At 45.6% G+C, this 24,966-nt stretch overlaps 1 protein-coding gene across 1 annotated transcript in view; it reads left to right on the top strand.

Moving 5' to 3' along the window:
* The first annotated feature begins 2,735 nt into the window (after window positions 1-2,735).
* The window catches only part of EDEM1 (ER degradation enhancing alpha-mannosidase like protein 1), a 29,502-nt gene continuing 7,271 nt past the window's right edge, over window positions 2,736-24,966 (top strand). Inside the window, exons 1-10 of the mRNA XM_003982475.5 lie at window positions 2,736-3,384; window positions 9,633-9,705; window positions 12,639-12,742; window positions 13,980-14,151; window positions 15,369-15,552; window positions 18,134-18,308; window positions 19,884-20,004; window positions 20,501-20,671; window positions 22,537-22,610; window positions 23,458-23,554. Coding sequence (XP_003982524.2) covers window positions 2,888-3,384; window positions 9,633-9,705; window positions 12,639-12,742; window positions 13,980-14,151; window positions 15,369-15,552; window positions 18,134-18,308; window positions 19,884-20,004; window positions 20,501-20,671; window positions 22,537-22,610; window positions 23,458-23,554 — 1,668 coding nt within the window. The 5' untranslated portion in view covers window positions 2,736-2,887. The remainder of the gene's footprint in view (window positions 3,385-9,632; window positions 9,706-12,638; window positions 12,743-13,979; window positions 14,152-15,368; window positions 15,553-18,133; window positions 18,309-19,883; window positions 20,005-20,500; window positions 20,672-22,536; window positions 22,611-23,457; window positions 23,555-24,966) is intronic.

A 24,966-nucleotide genomic window follows, 5' to 3' on the forward strand; every position in this document is an offset into this window, starting at 1 on the left:
GGGGGGGGGGGGGAGAGACAGAGTGCGAGTGGAGGAGGGGCAGAGAGAGAGAGGGAGACTTAGGATCTGAAGCAGGCTCCAGGCTCTGAGCTGTCAGCACAGAGCCCAATGCAGGGCTCAAACTCAGGAACCGTGAGATCATGACCTGAGCTAAAGTCAGACGCTTAACCAACTGAGCCACTCAGGTACCTCGAGTACTGGTTCTTATTACCCTCATTTTACAGATGAGAAAACCAGCTCCAGAAAAGTTAAGTAACTTTCCAAGGTCACTCAGAAGCCAGAGCTACGATTTGGACATCTGGCAATCAGACTTGGGTCTGGGTTCTTAGCTATCACCGCTTTTACGTCCCCCAGAGTAAAGGCATTTTTACCACAGTACGTTTCATTTTTTTAATCAGCCCCCTAATGCTTTTGTAAGATTGTGCAGAAAACAGTTTTCTTGAAGAGTTGCTTTTTAAAATGGAGGTTTTCTGATTAGATAGGGATGTTGTCCCAATCTTATCAGCCACATTTACCTTGAGGGGAATCCTAGGCTAATCTGAAAGGCTAGCACAAGATCTTCTGTTTTCTTTTGGTTCCGTTTAATTCGAGATGAAACAGTTTCCGACTCTGGCCCCTAAATCTTGGACTGTGCCTTGCAGGAAGCTAATGTCAACATTGTTGCCTCTGGGGTATCTTGGGAATAGTAGAAAAACTCGTCTTCATTTGCTTTGAGGGCCAGCTAGTTTGGGTTAAATTTCACTAAAGTTCAGGAGGGAGACCTGGGCAGTAGCTTGTTTTCTGCCTACAGTAAGTAGCTCAGAGAACTTGAGCCTTCCGACCTGATTTCTTCCCTTTTGGCTTGTGGAATGGGCCTAACAACGCTTTCTGTGAAGATTAAGGGAGAATATAGGAAAGGATTCTGAAAACTATAAGACATATATGAGTGGCAGCTATTGTCTGTTTTACCATCAAAAACATCTTTTAGAAGTTGGATGGTTTTCTCTGGTTATGAAGAGAAATTTGTTTTTGTTTTTAACTAGAGCTCATTTCCAAATGTGAGGACAAGAGCTGTCATTAATGTGGTCTACACTTGACCATGGTGCAAGATCAAATTTAAAACCTTTAAAATTTGCTTATAATGAGATAGCTTAAGAAGGAAACCTGTAACACATACCTTAATATTCACATTCAGTTTGCAAGTTCTGGGAAGGCAGACCTGAAAGTTCAGGGTCAAACCCTAAGACTGGACTTCTGGCAGGGTTCCCAGTTGCCTTTCACAGAGGAGTAAAAGCAGAATCTTCATAGGCAAAAGACCATGGCTCAAGCTATCTTTATAACTCTTTAGTGCCTGGGCAGGCTTAGCTCTCAGGACTTCTGGAGGAATAAGGCTCAGCCAACAAAGAGGGCCATCTCAGGTGCCAGTTACCTTGTGTGTTGTAACGAAATGTTTCTTTGTGCTTCTTCTCAGTCCCCATTACATCTCTGTGTTGCAAAAAGTCCCCTGACTCTGAGAATGTGATGACTGAGCCACATGACAACTTTATCATTCTCTTAGTCACTCCCTTGGTGGCTCAGCCAGTCTCTGACGTGGGCCATTGATTAGGCTTTGTTTCCTAAGCTTTTCAGAAACTTTGGTGTAACAAGCACATGGTCTAAATTTGAGGGAAAACCTTAACCGATACCTACAAATGTAGCAAACAAAAGAAAACAAAACCCCGCAACTATTGAATCTTTACGTGAAAGCCATAGCCTTTCAGAGCTGACATTAGCAACCCTCTTAATTATAGGAAGTAGATATAGAATGTGTAAAGTGATTTGACCAGGAATCTATCCTACACCCCAAAGGTTAGGTCACTACTGTGGTGCACAGGAGAGATGGTGGGAATAGAAGGAGCGGGAGGGGACGTGGTTAAATAGATTTGGCAAAAATAATTTGGTGGTAGTGGCGGCCTTGATTCTTCACTTCTTTTTTTAAAGATCCTATTTCCTAGACAAAGGCAATATAATCTAATTCAGTATTTCATGAAATTGCCAGATGCTAAGAACAGCACACGACCACTTGTTACACACACATTCCCAACACCCTCCACTGACGTTTGCTATGTCTAGGACGGGATCTGGGAATATGTGTTTCACAATCACAGCAATTCTTACAAATTAGTGTTCTGATAAAAATAGAATTCAGGATACCGTTTAGTGCAGTCGCTAGCTACAAGGTAGTATCCCACCCCCGCTGTAAACAGACGGTCAAGTTAAAAAACCCTGCCCTTGCGATGCATAAGTAGCTCCTTTTGTAAGGAACTGTCCCTTTCCCTCCTCTTCCTTCGGTCATTTGACTGGCACCATCCCAAACCTACAGCTGGAGTGGCTTTCTCCAGGCCCAGCTAGGCGGGAGACACACACTACCCTAAGCCGGGCGGTCGGGGAGCCCCGTCTCCGTCCGGCGTCCGGCTGGTGCAGCCGTGCCGCTCTCCCATTGGCTGGAAGTTTCCTCGCCAGTAGCCCGAGCGGCCCCTACTCGCCACGCCAGCCCTTCTGGTCTCCGACCGCCCAGGGGGCGGGGCGGAGGCAGGGGCGGGGCCCAGAGGGCGGGGCAGGAAGATGGGGCGGGGCCTCGCGGCGCTGCGGAAGTCTGGGCGGCCTATGGCGCGGGAGGGAGTCCCCGGCCGCGCCCCACGAGGCCGGGCCGGGCCGGGCCAATCCCGGGCGACTGGGCGGGCGAACGCGGGGCCCGGCCGGCCGGCCCGAGGGACTGGGGGTGGGGGACAATGGGCCGGTTCCTGGTGCGTCACGGGGGAGTTCCTTAAAGGGGAAGTGAGCGGGGCTACGGGCGGGTGCGGGGTGCGGTGGTCCGCGGGGGAGGCCCCCCGCGCTTTAAAATAATGCCCGCGGCGCCCGCGCGACCATGCAATGGCGAGCGCTCGTCCTGGGGCTGGTGCTCCTCCGGCTTGGCCTCCATGGAGTGCTGTGGCTCGTCTTCGGGCTGGGGCCCAGCATGGGCTTCTACCAGCGTTTTCCGCTCAGCTTCGGCTTCCAGCGCCTGAGGGCCCCCGACGGCCCCGTCTCTCCTGCCTTAGGGCCCGCGGGCCCGTCGGGGCCGTCGTGGCTGCAGCCGCCGGTCCCCGGGGCGGCGGCGGGGCGGCGGCGGGCTCCGCGGCGGCCCCGGCCAGGCATGTGCGGCCCGGCCCACTGGGGCTACGTGCTGGGTGGCCGGGGCCGCGGCCCGGACGAGTACGAGAAGCGCTACAGCGGCGCCTTCCCGCCCCAGCTGCGCGCCCAGATGCGCGACCTGGCGCGGGGCATGTTCGTCTTCGGCTACGACAACTACATGGCGCACGCCTTTCCCCAGGACGAGCTCAACCCCATCCACTGCCGCGGCCGAGGGCCGGACCGCGGGGACCCGTGAGTAGCCGGCGCTGGCCCGACGCCCCGGGCCGCGCGCACCACGCGCTTCCTTGCGTCCTCCGGGTTCCCCAAGGGATGCCATAGCGTTTAGGGTCCAGCTGGCCACACCCGCCCACCTGGGGCCTTGGCCCGACCCCCCTGGAGATCCCCCTGGGCTTGGTGGGGGTGTGGATGGGTCCGTGGCTGTCCTCTTCCTCGATTCTCCCGGAATGTCAGTTACAGCACAGCTGTCCAGCTCAGTCTCTTTTACAGATGGGGAAATTGAGGCTCAGAGACCGGAAGGGACAGTGGCAGTACCAAGGGGTAGCTTCGGGGGCTTTTGACTAGGGAAAGAGAGGGAGAGGGAGGGAGGCAGAGAGGCTATCTAGCTGAGATTTGGGGTCCTGATACTCAGGCTGTGATTCCCTGGCCGCAGAATTGACTGCCACCTTTATCTGTCCCATAAATTCCTCTCCCCTCTGGTGGCAAGGTTGTCACGGAAGTTCAGCCAGTGTTCCTTTCCACCAGCCTTGTCTGTGGAGGCCAAGCTTCCAGGGTCACTGCTGTTGACATCAGAGTCCAAGAGGACAGCACACTCAGCTGAGGACCTTCCACCTGGAGGGAATGGGTGTGCTTTGTCACTGACCCTGTTAGACCACATTGGTGACTACCTTCCTCTGTGTGGTGAGGGTGGACCAGAGGAGCTGCTCATTGTCCTGGCCCCACATCCTGGGGGTGGCTTTGTACTTCTGGGGGATGTACTTTCCTTCACCTGGGGAAAACGAGTCCGATCCTTAAGTTCTGAAAAGGAAGCCTGTATACTAAAGGGATTTGAAGGGTTTTAAAAAATGGTTTGGTTATCTCCAAAGTCATATTTTAAATGACAGTTTGAGGAGCATGAGTTTCAGTGATGTAAGGGCACATTCCAGGCTACTTTCAAGGGACTGTGCCTTTCTAAAATTGCAGGAAACAGATGAGTTATTTTTCTTGCTTCACTAGATCAGGCTTTATGCATATAAATATCTTCTATCTTAATTTTTTTTTGAGAAAAAGTTTTCTTAAGTTTTGAAAAAAAATTGCTGGGCCTTTCCAGATGTTTGGAAAGTAATGAGTCGTTTGTTGGTATTTAACTGTACCAGGCTTTATGCCTGTGTATTTTCTGTTAATTTCATTTTTTATTGTTGGAGGAAAAAAAAATTAAAATTTGAAAAAATGAAAAAGCCTAAAACCCCACCAGACATTTAATTTATTTTTCCTTGCCAGCTCCTGCTCATATGCCTACACATTTTTTACATAGTTGAAATCAAAGTGTGTGTACACATTTTGGATCTTGATTGTATTTTCTCGCTAATGCTCATGGTATTACAGGAAGGGAGGGAATACTTCAGTAAGTGCCCTTATTCTCTCTCGAAGACTTTTTCCTCAGATTTTCTTTTATGGCAAGAACCTAAGGAAACGGTTTAATGAGTGCTTGTGATCACACTTTCAGTTGGGAATATGGTGGTCTGGAGAGTTAGCTGATGGCATTTGGATGCTTTTCTTAATGAATCTTAGGAACCCTTTGGGGAGTTGGAGCCCCTCTCCAGCAACGTGACGTGTCGGTTGATTACCCTACTGGGCCCTGTGGTAGTTCCGGGTGGCGTAGGCCTTTGTTTCAGACTAAGTCTGCTGATGAGTGTCTTGGTTTGATTGTGTAGTGGCGGTGTGGGTAAACTGAGGTCAGATTGCTTTGAGACAGATATATTGCTGTTGGAAAGATGGAGTTTGAAATGTCGAGGGGGGTAGCATTTGGGAAGGGTCATGCCCAGAGGTTAGTAAACCTTTTGGTTGATAAACTTTTGATGTCTTTGAGGAGATGAAAGAATTCTGGTGTTATGGTGATCTTGAGTAGATCCTCACATTGGCTGCTTCCAAGGAGTGGAAAGGTTAATTTTTTTACTCCCTTTCTTTAACTTAACTCCTTTCAGACTAGTATTTGCTTTTCTTCTTTTTTAAATCATATTTTTTTTAAAAAAGATTTTATTCTATGCTTTTTATAGCTTATTTAGTTTTGAGAGAGAGAGAACGTGAGCAGGGGAGGGGTAGGGAGGGAGGGAGGGAGGGAATCCCAAGCAGGCTCCATGCTGTCAGTGAGGAGCCCAATATTGGGCTCAAACCCATGAACCCTGATATCATGAACTGAGCTGAAATTAAGAGTTGGATGCTCAACCAATTGAGCCACCCAGGCACTCCGAGATTTTTTTTTTTTTTTTTTTAAGTAACCTCTGCACCCATCATGGGTTGCAAACTCACAACCTTGAGATCAAGGGTCACATGCCGTACCTACTGAGCCAGCCAGGCACCCCCAGACTAGTATTTTCGAAGAAAGTTTAGAACCAGAGTTTTGGCATTCTGGCTCTGAAACAATAGGATAGTTTATATCGCCCAAGTAAATAACCTGCAATAAAAATTTTTCAGATTTTAAAAAATCAAATGTATTCTAATAATTGTTTTCAAGCGTATTCTAATGATACATTTAAAAATATAGAGTGACAAAGCCATTAGAATGTTATGCAAAAAGTACAGAAACAAAATATGGGTGCTCAATGTGTGTATCTTTTCTTTCTAGTCACATTTACCTGAGGCATATCTTGCCCGTCATGTTTAACTATAAATAGGGTGAGGGTTTAACATGAAGTAAATGAAACCTGAACGCTTTAAAATAGAAAATCTTTCTGTTCAGCTACAGATGACTATGCAAAGTCAGTCACTCTCATATCCCCAATTTGGGTTGGAGGATCCAAATTCAAAAGTTTCCTCAAGTGAATTTGAATGTTCTATTTTTTGTAACCTTGTGAATAATAACGATAGTTCTGGCCTTGGGCACGTGACCCTTCTTTGCGTCCTCCCCAGCCAAGTTGCTGTTCAAGTAAAAAAGCAAATCGCCTTTGAATCACCCCAACCAGTATTGGCCCCCAAACCAACCCATTCCTCAGCAACCAAGCTTAAGATGGCCTCCTCTGCATTCTTCTTTCTTTCTAAAATCCTGTCCCACTACACAGCTCGGGCCTAAGACTTTTTCTATGATGCCATTGAACTTTTGAAGACAAGTTTCTTTGATTTACTCGGTTCTCCTTTCAGTTCCTTTTCTTTAAGCTGCTGTTCCACATTTTAACATCACTTGAGAATTATGTATGTGTCACCTTCCTTTCCCTTTGTCTTGTCTTCCCAGATTATCAATCCCTTGACACAGAGACTGTTTCTTGTATTACCTCTGTGTCTACCCAGCACCAGGTATATTTCTGAACAGCTGGTACAGGTTAAGTGTATGTGGGAATTTTTTTTTTTAAACATATGTTTGATTTTGTCAGTTACGTCATCAAAAATTTTCTGTCAAAGGTGTAGTTTTCTCCTCTATCTCTGTTTTGGGGTGATAAGAACCTTAAGAATTCACGGTAGAGTGGGATCGCCTGGGTGGCTCAGTCAGTTAAGCGTCTGACTTTGGCTCAGGTCATGCTCTCATGGTTCATGGGTTCAAGCCCTGTGTCGGGCTTTGTGCTGACAGCTCAGAGCCTGGAGCCTGCTTCAGATTCTGTCTCAGTCTCCTTGCTACTCTCCCACTCACACTCTGTCTCTCTCTGTCTCTCAAAAATAAATAAATATTAAAAAAGTTCACAGTGGGGCAAATGTCATGAACAGTCACACATGGTAAATTAAGTGGAGAGTTTAATTCTGGGTCATCATGGTTCAGCCAGCTGGTTATGTGGAAAGATGTGTACTTGTGAGCCTAGTCTTGTACTAGACGATTGAGTTCTTGGCTTGAGACACTTAGCAGATATGAAGTCAGGCTGGCCATTGGTCAAGAATACCTACAAAGAGCAAGACCACAGTCTTACATACTGGGCTGGCCTAAGTGGAATCACAGTAATATGGTGCTGCTAGGCCAAGAGCGTTCTATGGAGTCTACATTTCCCTTCTCACTCCTCTTCCTTTTCTATTTTGGCATATTTTAAAGACTGTATAGCAGTTACTCGGTAGAAAATAATTAAAAGTGTTTTAATGAACACCTTAGATTTTTCAGTCAAATCCTTTAGGGGGATTTGTCTGAGTGGAGAGAAGGAACCAACTCCATTATTCCAAATATTTATTTTCTTTTACTGTGGCATTTCTTATAACTGTTAATTGTTAGTGACTGCTTGGGCACTGTATTGAGAAGTAGGTTGAAATTGGGTCCATTTTAGTTATTAGCCTAAAAGGAAAAGTGCTACAAAACACATGAAGGAGTGCAGTGATCGAAGTTAGTAACACCTTCCACCGACCTGTGTAGGTGGAAAGAGTGGTGTTGGCCCCAGATGAGGGTATAGTTCAGGAGAGGGTGTGTTTCACACGTAGTTTGAATGCTAAGTGGCGAAGGAACTATTTTCTAATGAGGTGGGTGTTGGAACCCACTCTTTGTTTCTGAGCAGTAGAGCAATGCAGTTAAATATTTAAACCCAACAGGATGTTCTTGAATTGGCAGAATTAAGCACAAGGATCTTCCTGTCTACTTTGACCTTCTCCTCCAACTTTCGACATTTCCTGTATGTTTTCTTGCTGGCACTGCCCTTGAAGTGCTTATTTTTACCCCACGGCTCTCGTCTTTAGAGGACCTTTTGGAATTATATGAACATATTTAGAAAGAATCTACAAATAGAAGAAGCAGGTGCAGTTTTTCAGCCATGCGGTGTGCTGGCCTCATGGCTTGTAAGGGGCAAGATAACCCTGGTTCCTAGATAGCCCGTTCTGTATGGCTTGTTCTCAAAAGTGTATCTAAAAGTTAGCTCTAAATTCTTTGTCCTAGATTTAGGGGGGTAACAGCATATAACAAAGCAAGTGGAAGGCTCATGTGAGATCAGATGTGAAGTGTCGAAGCTGTGTGTGCCTGCTTCATGTAAGGCCACTGACCCCGACCAGGGCACGCTGGAGGGTACATTTTCAGAGAGCATAGCAAGCCATCCAGGACAGGGGAAGTGAGACCAGGTGCTGTAGGTGTGACTGAGGGAGTAGCTACGGTGGCCTGGGACGTGCTGCAAGATGTTTGAGTTTTGGTGAATCTGTTGTCGAAGATGAAACTCGGGCTTTTCACTTTGGTCTTTAATAAATGTAACCTTTTTAAAATTTTTATTAAAAAAATTTTTTAATGTTCATTTTTTGAGAGAGTGCTAGAGTGAGTGAGTGCGGGTGAGGGACAGAGAGCAAGGGAGACACAGAATCTGAAGTAGGCTCCAGGTTTCGAGCTGTCAGCACAGAACCTGATGTGGGGCTTGAACCCACAAACCATGAGATGACGACCTGAGCTGAAGTGGGATGCTTAACTGACTGAGCCACCCAGGTGCCCCAATAAAAGTAACCTTTAAACAGCTGTCCCATTTCTCCTTACTCCAGCCTTTTCAGGCTTCTGCAGTTACTCTCGGGGCTGGTGGGAAGGAGAGAGAAGAATGACTGAAGTCCCTGGAATTTGTCAAGCTGCACTATTTCTCCGTCCTTGCCCTTCCCGGATGTTTTCGTTGTCCTTGTCATCGTTTTCAGTGTTACAAGGAGCAGTCTGAGTGACTGGGGAGCTTTACTTTCCCTGCAGGCCTGAAGGCAGTGTCTTAAGATTGCTCCAGGAAGGGAAATCAGTGTTGACTATGACTCCTCCGCAGGAGGAGTGCGGCAGACAAGTCCCACCGTGGCTCATCTCCTCAGAATGGGTGGAGGTGATGGGGATTCATTGGTTGAATGAATGATAATGAGAAAATGAGATCAAGAGGTTAATTTATTCCCCCAACCAAAGCACCGTGGTGATAATGGGAATATAACTGAAGGTATTTACTTCTCTTTGTGTGTAACCTGCTGGAGTGTCTGATTTCTATATTTAAGGTCACATGACAGGGTCTTCCTAGTTTCGTTAACAATGATTTTGAAATCAGAGCTTTTTGAAGCTGGTCAGAGAGATGATTTGTGGTGATAAAACTGTGTCTCAGGGCACACGATTCTGGTTCACCGTCTCCTGACTTCCTGTTGCATGTTTCCTCAGTAGCATTAAGGGTGCATCTATTCTGTGAGTTGAGTCTACTTACGGACACCATAGAAAGGGTCACTTATGAGATGGAAAGACTGTTGCCATACTGATCCACCTGTAATCGGCCCTGAATAAATGAGAGTTTCTAGCAGTTTTAGTTTCTAATGGATGTTTAGTTTTATTGCCCTTTTTCTCTTTTAAAATAAAGTACCTTTGTTTAATTTTAATTTTGTTTCTTTTTCAGTTCAAATCTGAACATCAATGATGTCCTAGGGAATTATTCATTGACTCTTGTTGATGCATTGGATACGCTTGCAGTAAGTGTGTAGGCTTGTTATTATTTTTGTAATTAATTAAGGCATTTTGGAGTTGCAACCCCTAGTTTCCACCATCGAGGGAATTCCAGGAAACCTGATATTCAAAATGTATTCATAGCTTTGATAGCCATTGTTTATTTTAATGACCTTAATGCTGAGAGCAAGAAAAGCATTCAGGGTTAAAGGGACGGAAATGTGATTCCCCTAAAAAAAATGGAGAAGAAAGTATGATTATTTTGAGGGAACATGTTTTTCTCCCAGTTTCCCACTGTTTTATTCCATAAAGGAGCAATGGAGCATTCCATTAAAGTTGACAGTTACTGTAGTTAAGATTTCAGAAGTAAAAGATAAGCTCAGGGTGGGTAGGGCCCCTGAGATAGCATTCAGCTACTTGGTCCCCTTGTGTGTGTCCTGGGCCCTGGTCCCAGCCCCTGCGTGAGACCCCTAGAAATGCTCCTCTCCTATGTGGGACTCCGTAGTTTGTAGACACTCCCTACTCCACATTTGGGCTGCCAACTTGGGTGCCGCCTTCACCCCCCCAACCCCTGTTTCCTTCGCGGAGTCTGGGGAACTGGAGCTTTTTGAGTAGATCTGCAGAAACACACTGAAAGCAGGATGGCACTGTGGCATGGTACTTAACCATTGGGCTGTGTCGTGTGCCTGGTCTGCTTCTTGGTTCTTTGCTTCCAAGAGGCTGTCTTCCAGAACAGTATGTTAAAACCTCCTTGATCAAGGTGATTTCACAACCTCTTTGCTCCTCGTCATTGTCCTGCACGGCTTTACCACTAGAGAATTCTTACCATAGTCAAGCCCAAATACTGCATTTAACAACGTACTCTTGTCTGTTTGGACGTCCCTGAGAAGAATTTAAAGCCGTCAGGGGTTAGAAGTGGGTCATGCTAGCTAAGTTTGCGTTACAGCTGCCCAGTGTCTTGCTGGCAGAAGAATCACCAGGACATGGGAAGAGCTTGAGTGATTGCTCTGCATCCTCACAGGCCCGGGGTCTGCGGGGACTGTGGGCTTTCATTCTGCCAGGCTGTGATTGCATAGCACTTTTGGTTTCCCAGTCTCTCTGGGGTTCTTGCTGCTGCGCTTCAGTCATCCGTCATCCATGATCACAACGTGCCCAGACAAGTATGCTCAGCCTAATTGGAATTAACTTGCCGCATATACCAGAGGCTGACTCAGACCATAGGTGTTGGTTAAAACAGAGTCCCAAAACTCAGATATGTTATGAAAGGCATAACATCTCTTCTCCCTGACCTCTCTTTTTTGGCCTGTTGTGTCTTTTTATCCTCCTGCTGTGCTCATTAAGTACAGAGACCTCATCTCTATTACTCATTGTCCTCTCCACACCTCATGTGTCTGATACATAGTAGGAGTGCAAATATGTGTTCAAAGAATGAATTCCTACAAAGCCAGCATTTCCCAACACCATTTTCAAGGGTGTTCTCCCTGAAGGAAGAGTTGCTTTCTCAAACGAACTTGAGAAATTCTTCATGCCTGTCCTACTATTGGAGAACCACAACATACACCAGCCTTTCAGAGGCTCTGAGAAGTTCTTCAGTAAAGAAACTGTTTTAACTCTTTCTTTCCAGCCCACATTTTCTTAAGCCTGAGTGAATGATTTCATAGCCTGCTTACTCTGTTCTGTAGCTGCCTAAAAGGGTAGAGTATGTAATTGAAAGTCACTGGCTTTCTTCACCATGCTCCACTTGATCTGAGATTGTATCAGCCTCTGCAGGTGCTAACAGATATTGTTGCTGGCGAACATCTGTAAGGAAACAAAGCCACTTCTGTGGTTTTCATTGTAGAATATCCGGTGTTGAGTGTGCTAGCACTTTAGGCTTATTTTTCAGGTGTTACTTCAGTTGAGGGTTTCTTGATCTCTTGCTAACATTTTAAATAGGCTCTAAGATGTGCTGTGGAAACATTCAGATGATAGCAATCCCCTGACCACTGACTGCAACTTGTGGCATTATTGCATAATCTTTTAAAAAGAAAGAACTAAAAGTCAGGAAAGAAACGCCTGTACTCGATCTGCCTGTTTACAGTGAAATAACAACGAAGAAGGGACAAAAAGATGAGCTGGACCAATAAATACTGGGAAGTAAAGGACACTTGGAAGAAGTAGTATCTGGATGAAATTTTTTGTTTTCCCTTTGTGTGTGTGTGTCCTGATGATGTCCTTGTAGTACCAGGATTGTCCTGAATTTTTGAACAGGATGAAACCATTTTGGTTTAGTTAATCTGTAACATTTTATGCCCAATTTGCACTTCCTATAGGAGAGAGCAGCTTAGCATGAGATCATATTCATGCACCCAAAATAGAAATCGTAATTTTAGATCACTCTTTAAAAAGGACATGGAGCTGATTATTTGTTTGTTTGTGTGTTTTGGATGCCACTGGTTTTATGCTGTGCTCCAAAAGATAATGCTTCATGTTCTCAAAGCGTTTAGACATCTGGACAGCAGGCAACAAGTCCATTTTCCCCAATGTTTTGGTCTCCTGGGAGCCAAGCCCCAAGCTGCCGATTTATTTGAGGAGCACCGGGAGAGTTATATTTTTGTTTCTTCAGTTTTGGAATTTATTTTTACTCATGTTAAGAGTTTTAGGAACTCTGGCGCCTTGCTTGCTAAATCGGATCAGACCGAAGTTTGAGGGAGAGTGGAGTGGGAAAGTGAGGGCTACTCATGGTTCATGAGGAATTACTTCACAGTTTTACCATTCGGAGATCGGATTCTTGAGTTGCCATCTGTCATGGAATATGTTCTAGGAGACAACTGTGCTTTTTCTGCCTTTTGTGTTTCCGCTCCTCCCATGGGTGGCGAAACCCCGTGCAGACTTTTAGGCGAAGTGGTCCAGCTCCTGCCTTCTCGGAGCCTCGTTCCATTACAAGCTATGGTAATGGTTTGTGTTCCTCTTTTTAAAGATAATGGGAAATTCATCCGAGTTCCAGAAAGCAGTCAAGTTGGTGATCAACACAGTTTCATTTGACAAAGATTCCACCGTGCAAGTCTTCGAGGCCACAATAAGGTAAAATAGTATATAAGATGGATTGAAGACTTCTTTTGTAAGTGTGGAAGGAGAGAAATTCCTGCGAGGATTTCCCTGTGAGATCCAGGTAGAGAGTCGTTGGAGACCTTATGAGCCCTGTGTCCATCTTTCCTCTTCCTTTTGGGCTTTATCAACAGCGGGACCCTTGACATTTCAAAGTAATTACGTTTGGGGCTGAAGAGAAAGACTCACCTAAGCTTTAATGAAGGTGGGAGTTAGGTGTGCTTTTAATGTAGATTTTCACCGTTGCACTTCATGTCTGTTTTCGTTTCCTTCCTTCGCCGTGTCCTAGGAAAACCCCTACATATTTCTGACGGAAATGAAAGTTTCCCATTTTACCTACCACCCACAGAGGACCGCTGCTTACCATTCGAGTGTATTTCCCCCTTTTCCCTCTTAATGCAACTCCCTCTTCTCTCTCCCTCCCCCGCTCCGTGTTCCACACTCCGATTTGTTTCTTGTCTCTTTTAGGTTGATATGTTGTGACTATTTTACTATTTCATTTAAACTTTTGGAAAATTATATTACTGCACACCATTCTAGATGTATCATTTATTTCAAGTTAAAGTTATAAAACCGTTTGTGCCGAAACACGTCACGATGTACTTGAGATCATCGGAGTGGTACATGAATTCCTGGCTCTTAGGGACGTAGATCTCAGCTGGTGGCCGTCTGCCTCTGAGCAGGTCATTTTCTCCTCCTCACCTTCTTCTCTTCCTCACCTCACATCCTCACCAGAAGTTGGGTGATTTCTGAGCTGTTTGGCAGCCCAAACAGGGAAAGTGACTTAGTATTTGTTGTTTTGCCCTTTCCTGTTTCTTAGACGGTTAATTGTGTTCCCCATGTGAGAGAAATCAAGAGTAATTTATTCATATTGAAAGGTAATGTTTATTCTGAGGACAGCTAGTATACTCTCTTCTGATGAGATGGCTGAGACTGCCAGCCATTAGATTTTACTTTATGTGAGATTATTCTTGGAAACCCCAGATGAACGGTTCTCTTTCTCCCGGGCAGTAGTGTGGTTAACTAAGAATCGGTTATTTATTATTAGGGCTGAAAAGAACTTCAAGAAACCATTAAATTCAGTCTCTCTGATTCTCGGCCGCTCTAATTCACGAGGGATTTGAGGCTGCTTCTGTCCCTTGGAACTGGATTGTGTGCATTGACGAGCAACATGATTTTATTATTTTTGTGTTCTTGTCATCTTGTCTTCTAGGGTCCTAGGAAGCCTCCTTTCTGCCCACAGAATAATAACTGACTCCAAGCAGCCCTTTGGTGACATGACAATTAAGGATTATGATAATGAATTGTTGCACATGGCTCATGACCTGGCTGTGCGGCTCCTCCCTGCTTTTGAAAACACCAAGACAGGAATCCCCTATCCTCGGGTAGGTAGACTAGTTTGATGTTTCAGCATCTTCCTGAATTGAAACTCTTTTTAAAAAAAAAAAAAAAATTATATTTATTTATTTTTGAGAGAGAGGGAGAGACAGAGCATGAGCAGGGGAGGGGCCGAGGGAGAGGAAGACACAGAATCTGAAACAGGCTTCTGGCTCCGAGCTGTCAGCACAGAGGCCGATGCGGCGCTCGAACTCATAGACCGCGAGATCATGACCTGAGCTGAAGTCGGACACTCAGCCGACTGAGTCACCCAGGCGCCCCTAAAACTCTCTTTTGATTATTTTATTTGGAGAAAGGAGGGAGGTGATGCGGAAGAGGAAAGCTGTGTCCTAGAGAGAATTTGGCCCTAAATGCGATGTAAATGTTTTCTAGTTTGTTCAGCATTTACTGAGCACCTACCATGTACCAGGCACACAGTGACATACCTGATCTTTCTCTTAAAGAACTTAATGTTCCTGTGCTCAGTGTTCTTAAATTCTTCTGCATGTGAGGTTTATATCCCCTGCTACAGAATAGCATGGGGAATTTGTCTTTCTTTCTGACTTGAGTACATGTCCCCAAAGACTCTGATGTGTATATTGTAAGGATCCTGGTGAATGTTCTTTGGAGTGCTTCACATGGATCTTTCAAATAAAAGCCTGCACAGCCCAACAAGTTAGCTGCTGATTTACATGCAAGATCTGGAATGAGATTATATGCTTGTGGCACCCGATTTGCTGAGCCCAGAACTCCCTTGGGAATTGAGTCAGCCTTTGACGTAACCAGCAGAGAATTGCCAGACCACAGAGCCTCAGGGATGAAACAGGCTGTCACATTCTCCCTGTGTCTCCTTTCTCTCCCAGTCTGCAATTTGTTTATGTTTGCTGAGCAGGGGTGAGTTCCTAGTAGGTCACTTAAACTTTGTAAGGGGTTCCACAGCAGAGCTCTGTTTCTAATGCCAAAGCCTGGTGCCCTGTAACCATGAAGAGAACCCACTGGAAAGAGACGGGTTAGTGAATAGCATTGTGACGATGCCCCTAAGACTTACTAAAATAAGGTGGTGGTGTTCTTATGGTCTTGGAGGTGTGACCTGGAAAGTGGTGAGCTGAGTCACACTGCAACAAGTTTGGGTCATTGGTGGAGTCTGGTGGCTGGGACATGGCCTTTTGGCCCTGGAGGGTTCCTCAAGTTTTGCCACAAATCCTTTGTCTCTTCCTGTCCCCAGGTGAACCTGAAGACTGGCGTTCCTCCCGACAGCAATAATGAGACCTGCACAGCAGGAGCTGGTTCCCTCCTGGTGGAATTTGGGATTCTGAGCCGACTCCTGGGGGATTCTACATTTGAGTGGGTGGCCAGACGTGCTGTGAAAGCCCTTTGGAACCTGCGGAGCAATGATACAGGATTATTAGGTGTGGTGGCACCTTCTCAGGCCATTGGGACTGTGTACCTACGACCCCCTTTCCTTCCCTCTTCTCTGGGGTCTCTCCCCTCTCCACTCCTTCTGTCTTGCACCACGAATCTGACAAATGACTCCTCAGAAAGACCGGCCCTCTGTGTCTGCTGTATCGGTTTCTCTGTGGGGCTTTCTGCTTAGAGGGAGGCTGTAACATTCAATGGGAAAGAATCATGCTTTTGCTGTTTGAGGGTTCCCTTCTGATGTGAATCCTTTGGCAATTCCACTTGAAGATAATTGTTAATGGAAATGCTGTAAGAACTGCCTCTAAGGCAGATTATATTGTTTCAATCTAAATAGAGGGATTTAGAGTTACTTACTGGTAGAGTGGCTTTCTCCTTTAAAAAAAAATCTAGGCACATGATAGGAGGTTGAAAGGCCAGATTAAACTTATATTAGGTGTTTTGGTTTTTTTTTTTCCTCCTTTGTGAATGTTTGGTCAAGATGTTATTTGAAAAATTACGGGGCCGCCTGGCTGGCTCAGTTTGTTGAGCATCTGACCCTTGATTTTGGCTCAGGTCATGATCTTACAGGCTGGGGAGTTTGAGTTCCACTTTGGGTTCCTTGCTGACAGTGTGGAGCCTTCTCGGGGTTCGTTCTCTCTTTCTCTCTCTCCCCTTCTCCTTCCCCCCTCCCTTCCCCCACTCATGCTCGCATTTGTGCATGCACACACACTCAAAATAAGTAAATAAACTTAAAAAAAATTATTATAGGGGTGCCTGGCTGACTTAGTAGAGTGTGTGACTCGATCTCAAGGTTGTAGGTTTGAGCCCCACGTTTGGTGTAGAGATTATTTAACAATAAAATCTTTAAAAAAATTATTATGGAACGTTTCAAACATGCAGTCATAGGGAGAAAGTGTAATGAATTATAATTACCTATGGACTTATCATTCATTCTCAGTAAGTAATAGTTCTTGCTAATTCAATATTTTATTTTAAACTGTCTTATACTGAGAAAATTTTTTTGTGTCATTGAGAAGTAACTTGATTGCTTCTCCTAGAGCCATGCAATGTCATTCCAAGAGCACTACTTTTTATTTTTATTTATTCCCCCAACCTTTTTAAAATTTCAATTTTAGTTAGTTAACATGCAGTGCAATATTGCTTTTAGGAGTAGAATTCAGTGACTCATCACTTACATAGAACACCCTGTGCTCATCATAAGTGCCCTCCTTAGTGTCCATCGCCCAATTAGCCCATCCCTTACCTACTTCCGTGCAGCAATCCTCAGTTGGTTCTCTGTATTTAAGAGTCTCTTGTGGTTTGTCTCCCTCTCTTCTCTCCCTGCCCTTGCCATATGTTCATCTGTTTTGTTTCTTGAATTCCACTATGAGAGAAATCATATGGTATTTGTTTTTCTCTGACTGACTTATTTTACTTAGCATAATACAGTCTCCCCCCACCTCTCTCTCTCTCTCTCTCCGTATATATGTATATGTGTATGTGTATATATATATACACACGCACATACCACATCTTCTTTATCCATTTATCAGTCAGTGGACATTTGGGCTCTCTCCATAATTTGGCCATTGCTGATAGTGCTCCTATAAACATCGGGGTGCATGTATCCCTTTGAAGGAGCATTTTTGTATCCTTTGGGTAAATACCTAATAAGAGCACTCCTTTTTAAAATGATTTTTTAAAAGTAATCTCTATGCCTAGCTTGGGGATTGAACTCATGACCCCGAGGTCAAGAGTTGCACGCTTCACTGACTGAGCCAGCGAGGTGTCCTAAAAGTGATTTTTGATTATTCCTTAAGTTCTGAAATGTATTTACGAATTTGTTGTATTTAACAACAATGGTAGAAATAAAGTTGCCCAAATTGTCACCCCACCACCAGATGATTGGCCGGTGTCAGCACAAATTGTCACCTTTTAAATTTCCCATAGGTCCTTTCAGCCTGGCATTTGTAAGGTTTTTATACCTTCAACTTAAAATATAAATAAACATTTTATTCTGCGTCACATTTGGCAGTTCAGGTGTTTTCAAATTGTTGCCTTGTGTTTATAGCTACTGTCTTTAAAACCTACATCTAGTTCATTAACTCTTCCTGTGTTGGACACTTGGATTCTTTCTGTTTTTTCTTTTTTTTCCCCCATTTTACAGATAATGTAAATCATACAATTCATAATTCTTGAAAACAACATAATACTTTTATTTAAAAACATTTTTTTTTCATTAAGGATAAATTCCCAGGAATGGCAGTACTAAGTCAAAGGCTTTGAACACTCATTTGGTATTTGAAATGCACTGTTAATCTGGAAAGGCAAAATGACAAACTTATTTTTCTTTTGCCTTCAGTGTTTTCCCCATTTTTGTGCCAGTGTTTAAACACTGTATTTTCAGAAAGATCTCCTGGCTGCCTGTGCTTCTGCTGGGACCAATAAAACTGTGAGGGCCACATGTTCATCCCTTCCCTTTTCTGCCAAGGACGAGGGTGTTGAAGCACATGGGGCTGGAGGAGAAGGGCACCCTGGAGAGGGAGCTGCCCCAGGATAATTGGGCCCTGTGGGCTTCGTTTGTTTTTGCAGGCAACGTGGTGAACATTCAGACGGGCCACTGGGTCGGAAAGCAGAGCGGCTTGGGTGCTGGACTGGACTCCTTCTATGAATACCTCTTGAAGTCTTACATTCTCTTTGGAGAAAAAGAAGACCTAGAAATGTTTAATGCTGCATATCGGAGTATTCAGAACTACTTAAGAAGAGGGTGTGTGTCCCCGACACCTGTTCTCTTGCTCTATGAAACAAATAGAATGCATTCAGAAACTCCCCTACTTTTCTCAGCATGAATTTACGGGGTCTTTTGGTCTCTGCCTCAGTCGTGCACTTCCTGGCTGTTGGTCAGACATTCGAGGGTGAAGACCTGTGTTGGCTTTCTACTGTGCCATAGTAATTACCCTGGAACTTAGTGGCTTAGAACAATAAACATTAGCCTACACAGTTTCTGAGGGTCTGGAAGCCAAGAGCCACGGGGCGGATCTGGGGTCTCACAAGATTGTCATCTGGCTATTGGCAGGGACTGTAGCCGTGTCAAGGATTGGTCGGGGCTGGAGGACCCACTTCTGGGCTCAGTCTGGTGGTTGGCAGGCTTCCATTCCTCACTGGCTGTTGGCTCACAGCTCCTTGCCACATGGACCTCTTTGTAGACAGGTCTATGGCAGCTGGCTTCCCCCAGAGTGAGTGAGCTGAGAGAGAAAGACCCAAAGTGTGCTTTCATGACCTAATTTTGGAATGACAAACCAACACTTCCATCCAGCTCTGTAGGTCCTACAGACCAACTCTCATACAGTGTGGGAGGGAACCTTTGTGACTGCCAGGGGTTGGGGATCTTTGGGGCCATCGTGGAAACTGGCTGCCACAGGGAGTGACATTATGCCTCTGTTTCACTGTGGCTCTAATTGCAGATAGAGCTGTAATACAGGACAATTACTGAGTTATTCTGGTTCTTTTACATTCCAAAGAATTGTTAGGATTGGTCTTTATCCCTAATGAGAGAGAGGACAATTATGAACCCCCCTTCCCCCACCCCTCTTTGTTTCAAACACCATTATTTGCTACTATCCAGTTGTACAATCAGGAGGGCGGAAGAGAAGTGCTGTTTGAAGCTTCTACCCCGGGCTTCTACCCCGATGTCACCTCACTCCCTTAGGTCTTTCTTTGTATGCTTTTGTATATTAAGTGTCCAGTGCAAGTGATAGCTACTGGGTTTGTGCATGCTAGGATTTTCTTAGACCCATAAGAAAGCTGTTGTAGGAATGCATTACGTGAGTGCTGTGTTTTAGTAAGAGGCCACTTTGCCAGGGTTCAGTCCTTTTTGCTTTTTGAAGTCCCAAACTAAATTGAGAAATAATCCGTGAGTATCTTGCTCTGATGTGATCTTCCAGGCCGCTGGTGTAGGACCTCATTAGAGAAGAGACTCTTCGTGTGTGTGTAGAAGTAACTAGGCCTCCCACTCAGGTCAAATCCAACAAAGACCCATGCCGTATGCCACATTACTTGGTGGTATTCTTAAGCCTGAATATCAAGTGCTTTCTGCAATATAGAGTGAAATCCCCGGTAAGTTACACTGGCTGACTTTGGAACTTCTTTCCTATGGCACCTGTTACTTTCTGCTAGATCCTGGTATGGACAGGTAGAGGCAGTTGATTCCCAAAGGTTTAAAGAATGAGGTAGGGGAACATGTTAACGTTGATTCCATTTGAGGTAAAGGCTGCTGGAGTAGGGCTGGAGCTCTGTCAGCAATCTCTCTTTTCACCTTTGACCGCTCTGCTTGGGTCACCAGTCGGGAAGCCTGTAACGAAGGAGAAGGAGACCCCCCGCTCTACGTCAATGTGAACATGTTCAGTGGGCAGCTGATGAACACTTGGATCGACTCGCTACAGGCTTTCTTCCCCGGCTTGCAGGTGTGTTGCGAGGAAAAAGCAATCATTTTTTCTTTCTTTCTTTTATTCTTTTCTTTTTATTCTGTTCTTTTTATGATACCAGAGCATTCTCTGGCTCCTCCGGATTTGGGAGCTTATTAGCACAATATGTCTTGATTATTCTGTTTGTGAGATTAGTCCCCAGAATGTTGAACAGAGCCACAGGAAGCAAGCACAAACCATGGTAAAAAAGTAACCGTATGTGATTTTTGGATCATCTGTCTCTTAATTGTTTATTCTTTGTTCATTGGTACAGTTAACCTGCTGTCCTGTGCAGTTCACATCAGTTTGGTGTTGATGGTCACATAGGGAGGGCATCCTTTTCTCTGGGCTGCTACTTTCGGGTTGGTTTAGTCTCCACCTGTGTTTGTAGGACAGATGGGAACTGGTGGGCAGAGGGAGAGCCCAGGGCCTCTGTGTTCTGCCTTGCCACGCTGAGAAAAGTGTCTTAGCCTAGTGACCTGTGTCTGTTCCTCAGGTTCTGATAGGAGACGTGGAAGATGCCATCTGCCTCCATGCCTTTTACTACGCCATATGGAAACGCTACGGGGCCCTCCCTGAGAGGTATAACTGGCAGCTACAGGCCCCTGACGTGCTCTTCTACCCGCTGAGACCGGAGTTAGTGGAATCTACGTATCTACTGTACCAGGTACTAGGCTTTGTTGACCAGTAGTTTGTGTTTAAATGCTAGCAGGACTCGTAGCAGTTGGGTTTTAGCACACATTTACTTATTGGTGGAGAATTGTGCTCTTCATAGTGACTCTGATACAGCTACTGCCTGACTGTGGGCTTGTCAGTGTTCCACGTGTTCATGGTCCCACAGGACAGAGAAGGCATCTGCGGCCACACGTGTCGTTGAGTCTAACCTTCTGCAAAGCTGAGCATGCCCGTACCATAGGACTTTTCTCTCACGCCCTCAAACATTTTAGAGAGGATTTAGTACTCGGTGTTTACCGGATCTGTTTGGCCAGATAACTCTTTTTTGGGCTACAGTTTTTTTTGGGCTACAGTTCTGTACTCATGCACGGTGGAACCCTGGTCTGTGTAATAATTATTCAGACAAAAGGAATTCTTTTTCTTGGTAAAGGGAATCCTCTGGGATTCATCTGAATGCCTATTTTTGTTTAACGCTTAAAAAAAAGTATAGCATTCATTTTTCCATGCAATTCAGTGCCAGAGGGAATGTTACTTTAACTGTGAGGTCTGCCCTGCAGGCTGAGGCAGGTATTTGTCTGTCTGTGCACACGGAGCATCTGCACGTGTTCACAGGTCCTGCAGCTTTCTACAGAGACGGCCTTCAGTGCACTTCAGTAGACCTGTAACAGATGCCCACGGTGGGCAAGCCCTCACAAGAAGATACTTAGTTTCATGACTTCTGAGAGTAGGATTAAGACTCTGGTTTAGATTTATTAAAATAATAATAATAATAATAACGCTAAAGCCTTGCCCTTTGCTTCTAGATGAAAAAAGGGAGAAATGCTATGAACCTGGTCATAGTCCTTGAGTGTAAAGAGAGCCCTCGTGAGTTTTAGATGACCTCTCAGACAAGGAAGAGATAGCCTCTGAGCTGGCTTCTCTGAGCTGGGTGGGCGGTCAGGCTGCACATGCTGTGAGGAAGTCATGCCTCGAACCGCTCAAGTCCTCCTGCTAAGCTGCCTGAGTCCTCCCCCTAAGCTTAGGTCTGTTGCCTCTGGGTTTACACCTCTTGATTTCTGTTCTTGCGTCTTTCCTGTTTTCAGCTTCTTCCTTGCGTTGCCTGTTCTCTCAGAATCCACAGAAATGTCTGGCTTCGTGTCCCTGCCTTCTGAGCCATCTCCCTGTCCTCCCCTTACGCGCAGCCTGCTACCTTACTAGCGGTTTGCATTTGCTGCTGCAGGTTGGCACTGGGCACGACTTAAAGGCGATCCCTAACTTTTAAACCGTCTGTGGGGTACAGGTCTCATCTTCTCAGAGAATTGTTTTCCTAAAGAAACCATCTGCAAGCATGTGACAGCAGAGTAAGGAGCCCCAGGGACTAGGTTCTCAGGGCAGCTGGAGAGCAAAGTGTGGGGGCCTCCTGTGTGAAAGCCTTCTTGTTCCTGTTAGCTTTTCCCGGGAAGGACCTAAGTGGATTGGGGGCAAGATCCTGCTTCCCTGGGCCTACATCTTAAGTTGCTAGAGAGTTCCGAGGCAAGATAGAATTAGATTGGTTCTCCCATGTGGTACTGTCTGTGAGGCATTATTTCTGATCACGACGGGGATCAGGGGCGCCCAAGCAGGGTATTGGTCTGCCCTCAGACAGATTGTCTTAGCCCTGGTTAAGGTGAAACGCATTGTAGATGCACTTTGACGTGAGCAATGGAACACCTTAGTCCTGTTACATTTGCGACCCTTCCAGATAAAGTGAGCTGGGCGCTGCACCTGCTTTCAGCCAGTGACTCACCTGCTCGGGAGATTCCTGCAGTCGCTGTGATGTTTGTTGATGGCATGTTTTCCAGGCCCTTGCTGGATCACATTCTCTCGTGTTCTCTCTAGGCAACCAAGAATCCCTTCTACCTCCATGTAGGAATGGATATCCTGCAGAGTCTGGAAAAGTACACAAAAGTCAAGTTAGTTTTCTAAGTTCCTTCCTTTTTTCTGGCCCTTTTGATTTATTTTCAGTCGTTTTGGGGAAATATTCCACTTTGCACTTTAATTTATAAAACAGGTCAGTACTGTTAATTCTGTAGGGAAATTGCCTACTGTTTGTGTGGCAGGACTGGTCCATTTTAATCGGAATTACTTTTTATTACCTTTTTTTTCCCCCGTAAGGTTCCAGCAGACTATGTATGTTCTTTTTAGTAATTTATTTTCCCTACTTATACAAATACATGTGCTAAAAAGTTTAGGGAGTACAGAAAACATGGAGGTAGAATATTATCACTGTATTCTCCACGTGCAGATAACCACAGTCCACATTTAAGTGTATATACTTTTTTGTATATTTATATGCATAATGTGTTTATGTGTGTGTATATAAAAAATTTCTATATTTCAGTTTTGTGACCTGCCTTTTCACCTAGCAGTATAAGTATTTTCTTACAAGATAGTATTTTAGACTGTCCAATGATAAGTCAGTTCTACAGGTACTGGGACAAAAAAATTTCATTCAGTCCTAAGTTTGCTGCCTGTCATTTTCTTGGTGTCACATTAAGCACTTGGCATGTCCCATCCACCACCCCCACTCTCTCTTCCCCCTACACCAAACCTGATGATTTAGCAGCCAAGCCACATTTTAATGAATTTGCAAATAATTTCTGGGCTAAAAAAAGGATACCTCTTCAACCTAACCTAATTTGCTTTTCGTATGGCATTTGATAATTTGGTTGATTACTCCAAATTACTATTTTTGCTTTTCAAATCAATAAGCAAGTAGGAAGGAGCAGAGGCAGGACTAACTGGAAAATTGTTTTGTAGGTGTGGGTATGCTACGTTGCATCACGTCATAGATAAATCCAAAGAGGACCGGATGGAGAGCTTCTTTCTCAGCGAGACCTGTAAATACTTGTACTTGGTATGTGTGTTACAGGGTTATAACCAAGAAATGTTTTTTTTTTTTTTTTTTTTAATGTTTATTTATTTTGAAAGAGAGAGAGAGCAGGGGAGGGGCAGAGAGAGCAGGAGAGAGAGAATCCCAAACAAGCCCCGTGCTGCCAGTGCAGAGCCCGAAATCAAGAGTCTGGGGCTTAACCCCAGGTGCCCCAAGCCAGGAAATGTTGATCACTGCTTGGAGCAAGCATTCATTCAGAGTTCTGTCCAAGCACATACTCCCTGGGCACTGCTTCGGGCTGCACATGTGCTGGCCTGGGGACACAGTACTGTGCACACAAGAGCATATTGCCGTCCTCCACCCTGGTTTCTAACGCTGTGGTGCTTGGGACAGGTTCCCACGAGGACGAGAGCAGTGTCTGTAGCTCTTACGTCTCTTGATGTGTGTGAGTTTGGCTGAGACCCCCAGCCCGGCTGGCTCTCTGTCCACACACACATACTCTCGTGTGTGCGGAGAGCGGCAGAATCACGGGCCCTGGAAGAAACCTTGAAGGGGTCATCTTGTCAGCGTTCATTCTTCCCCTCACGGGAGCTGCTGTCTTCGTGGAGAGGCAGGTGTGACTTGCCTGGATTTTCGGGGTGACTGCATGGCGGAGCAGAGGCTTCAGGCCCGGTCCTGACTCCTTCTTCAGTGCTCTTCCCCCTTCCCTGCTCTCCTCCTGCTCACATGCATGGTGGTGGTGTGTGTGGGTACCTGCCTACTGTCCTGCCTTGTCTGCCACTCTACTCACTGTGGCTGCATACCAAAGGCTGCTTCCTCAGGGCACAGAGTGTCAGGGTCCCCGTTGGGGAAACAGTGAGGGGGCTGAGATTCAAAGGTAATCGAGCAGTGATGATAGGCTGTGTTATTGAGGCCGCTGGTTCCCAGGCCTTGGGGCCAGCTGGATCAGAATCACCCTGGGGCCCTTGTTAAAATTACAGCCCTGTTGAATCAGAATCTTTACATTTTAGATTCAGAAGCGGCTCAAGAATCTGTAATTTTGACAAGTGGCTTGTGATTCTGCACAAAGCCAGGGTTTGGAACTTCCAGTCTAATCTGGTGTGACTTCACAGAAGACTGCAGAGGGGGCGTGTCCACCAGCAGGCCACATGGCCCATGGCATGATGGCTGTCCTGCTGTCAGACCCCCGTGGGGGCCTAGGTCTCCCTGTCAGAGCACGCCTTGGACTTGGAGCCAGGCTGGCCGCTGCAGGCTGATGGGAGCCCTGCACGCATCCCTGTCCAGCAGCCATTGGTGCGTGGGGTGTGCACCAGAGTGAGTGAGGGAGATCCCCTAGGCCATTCTAGAGGAAAGAGCTCAGGGTCTGGGGCCAGAAAACCTAGGCCTACTGCATTCTTCCTTAGCTGTGGAAACAGACCAGCCATGCTGAGTCTTTC

The sequence above is a fragment of the Felis catus genome, chromosome A2 (assembly GCF_018350175.1).
Source record: "Felis catus isolate Fca126 chromosome A2, F.catus_Fca126_mat1.0, whole genome shotgun sequence".
NCBI lineage: Eukaryota > Metazoa > Chordata > Mammalia > Carnivora > Felidae > Felis > Felis catus.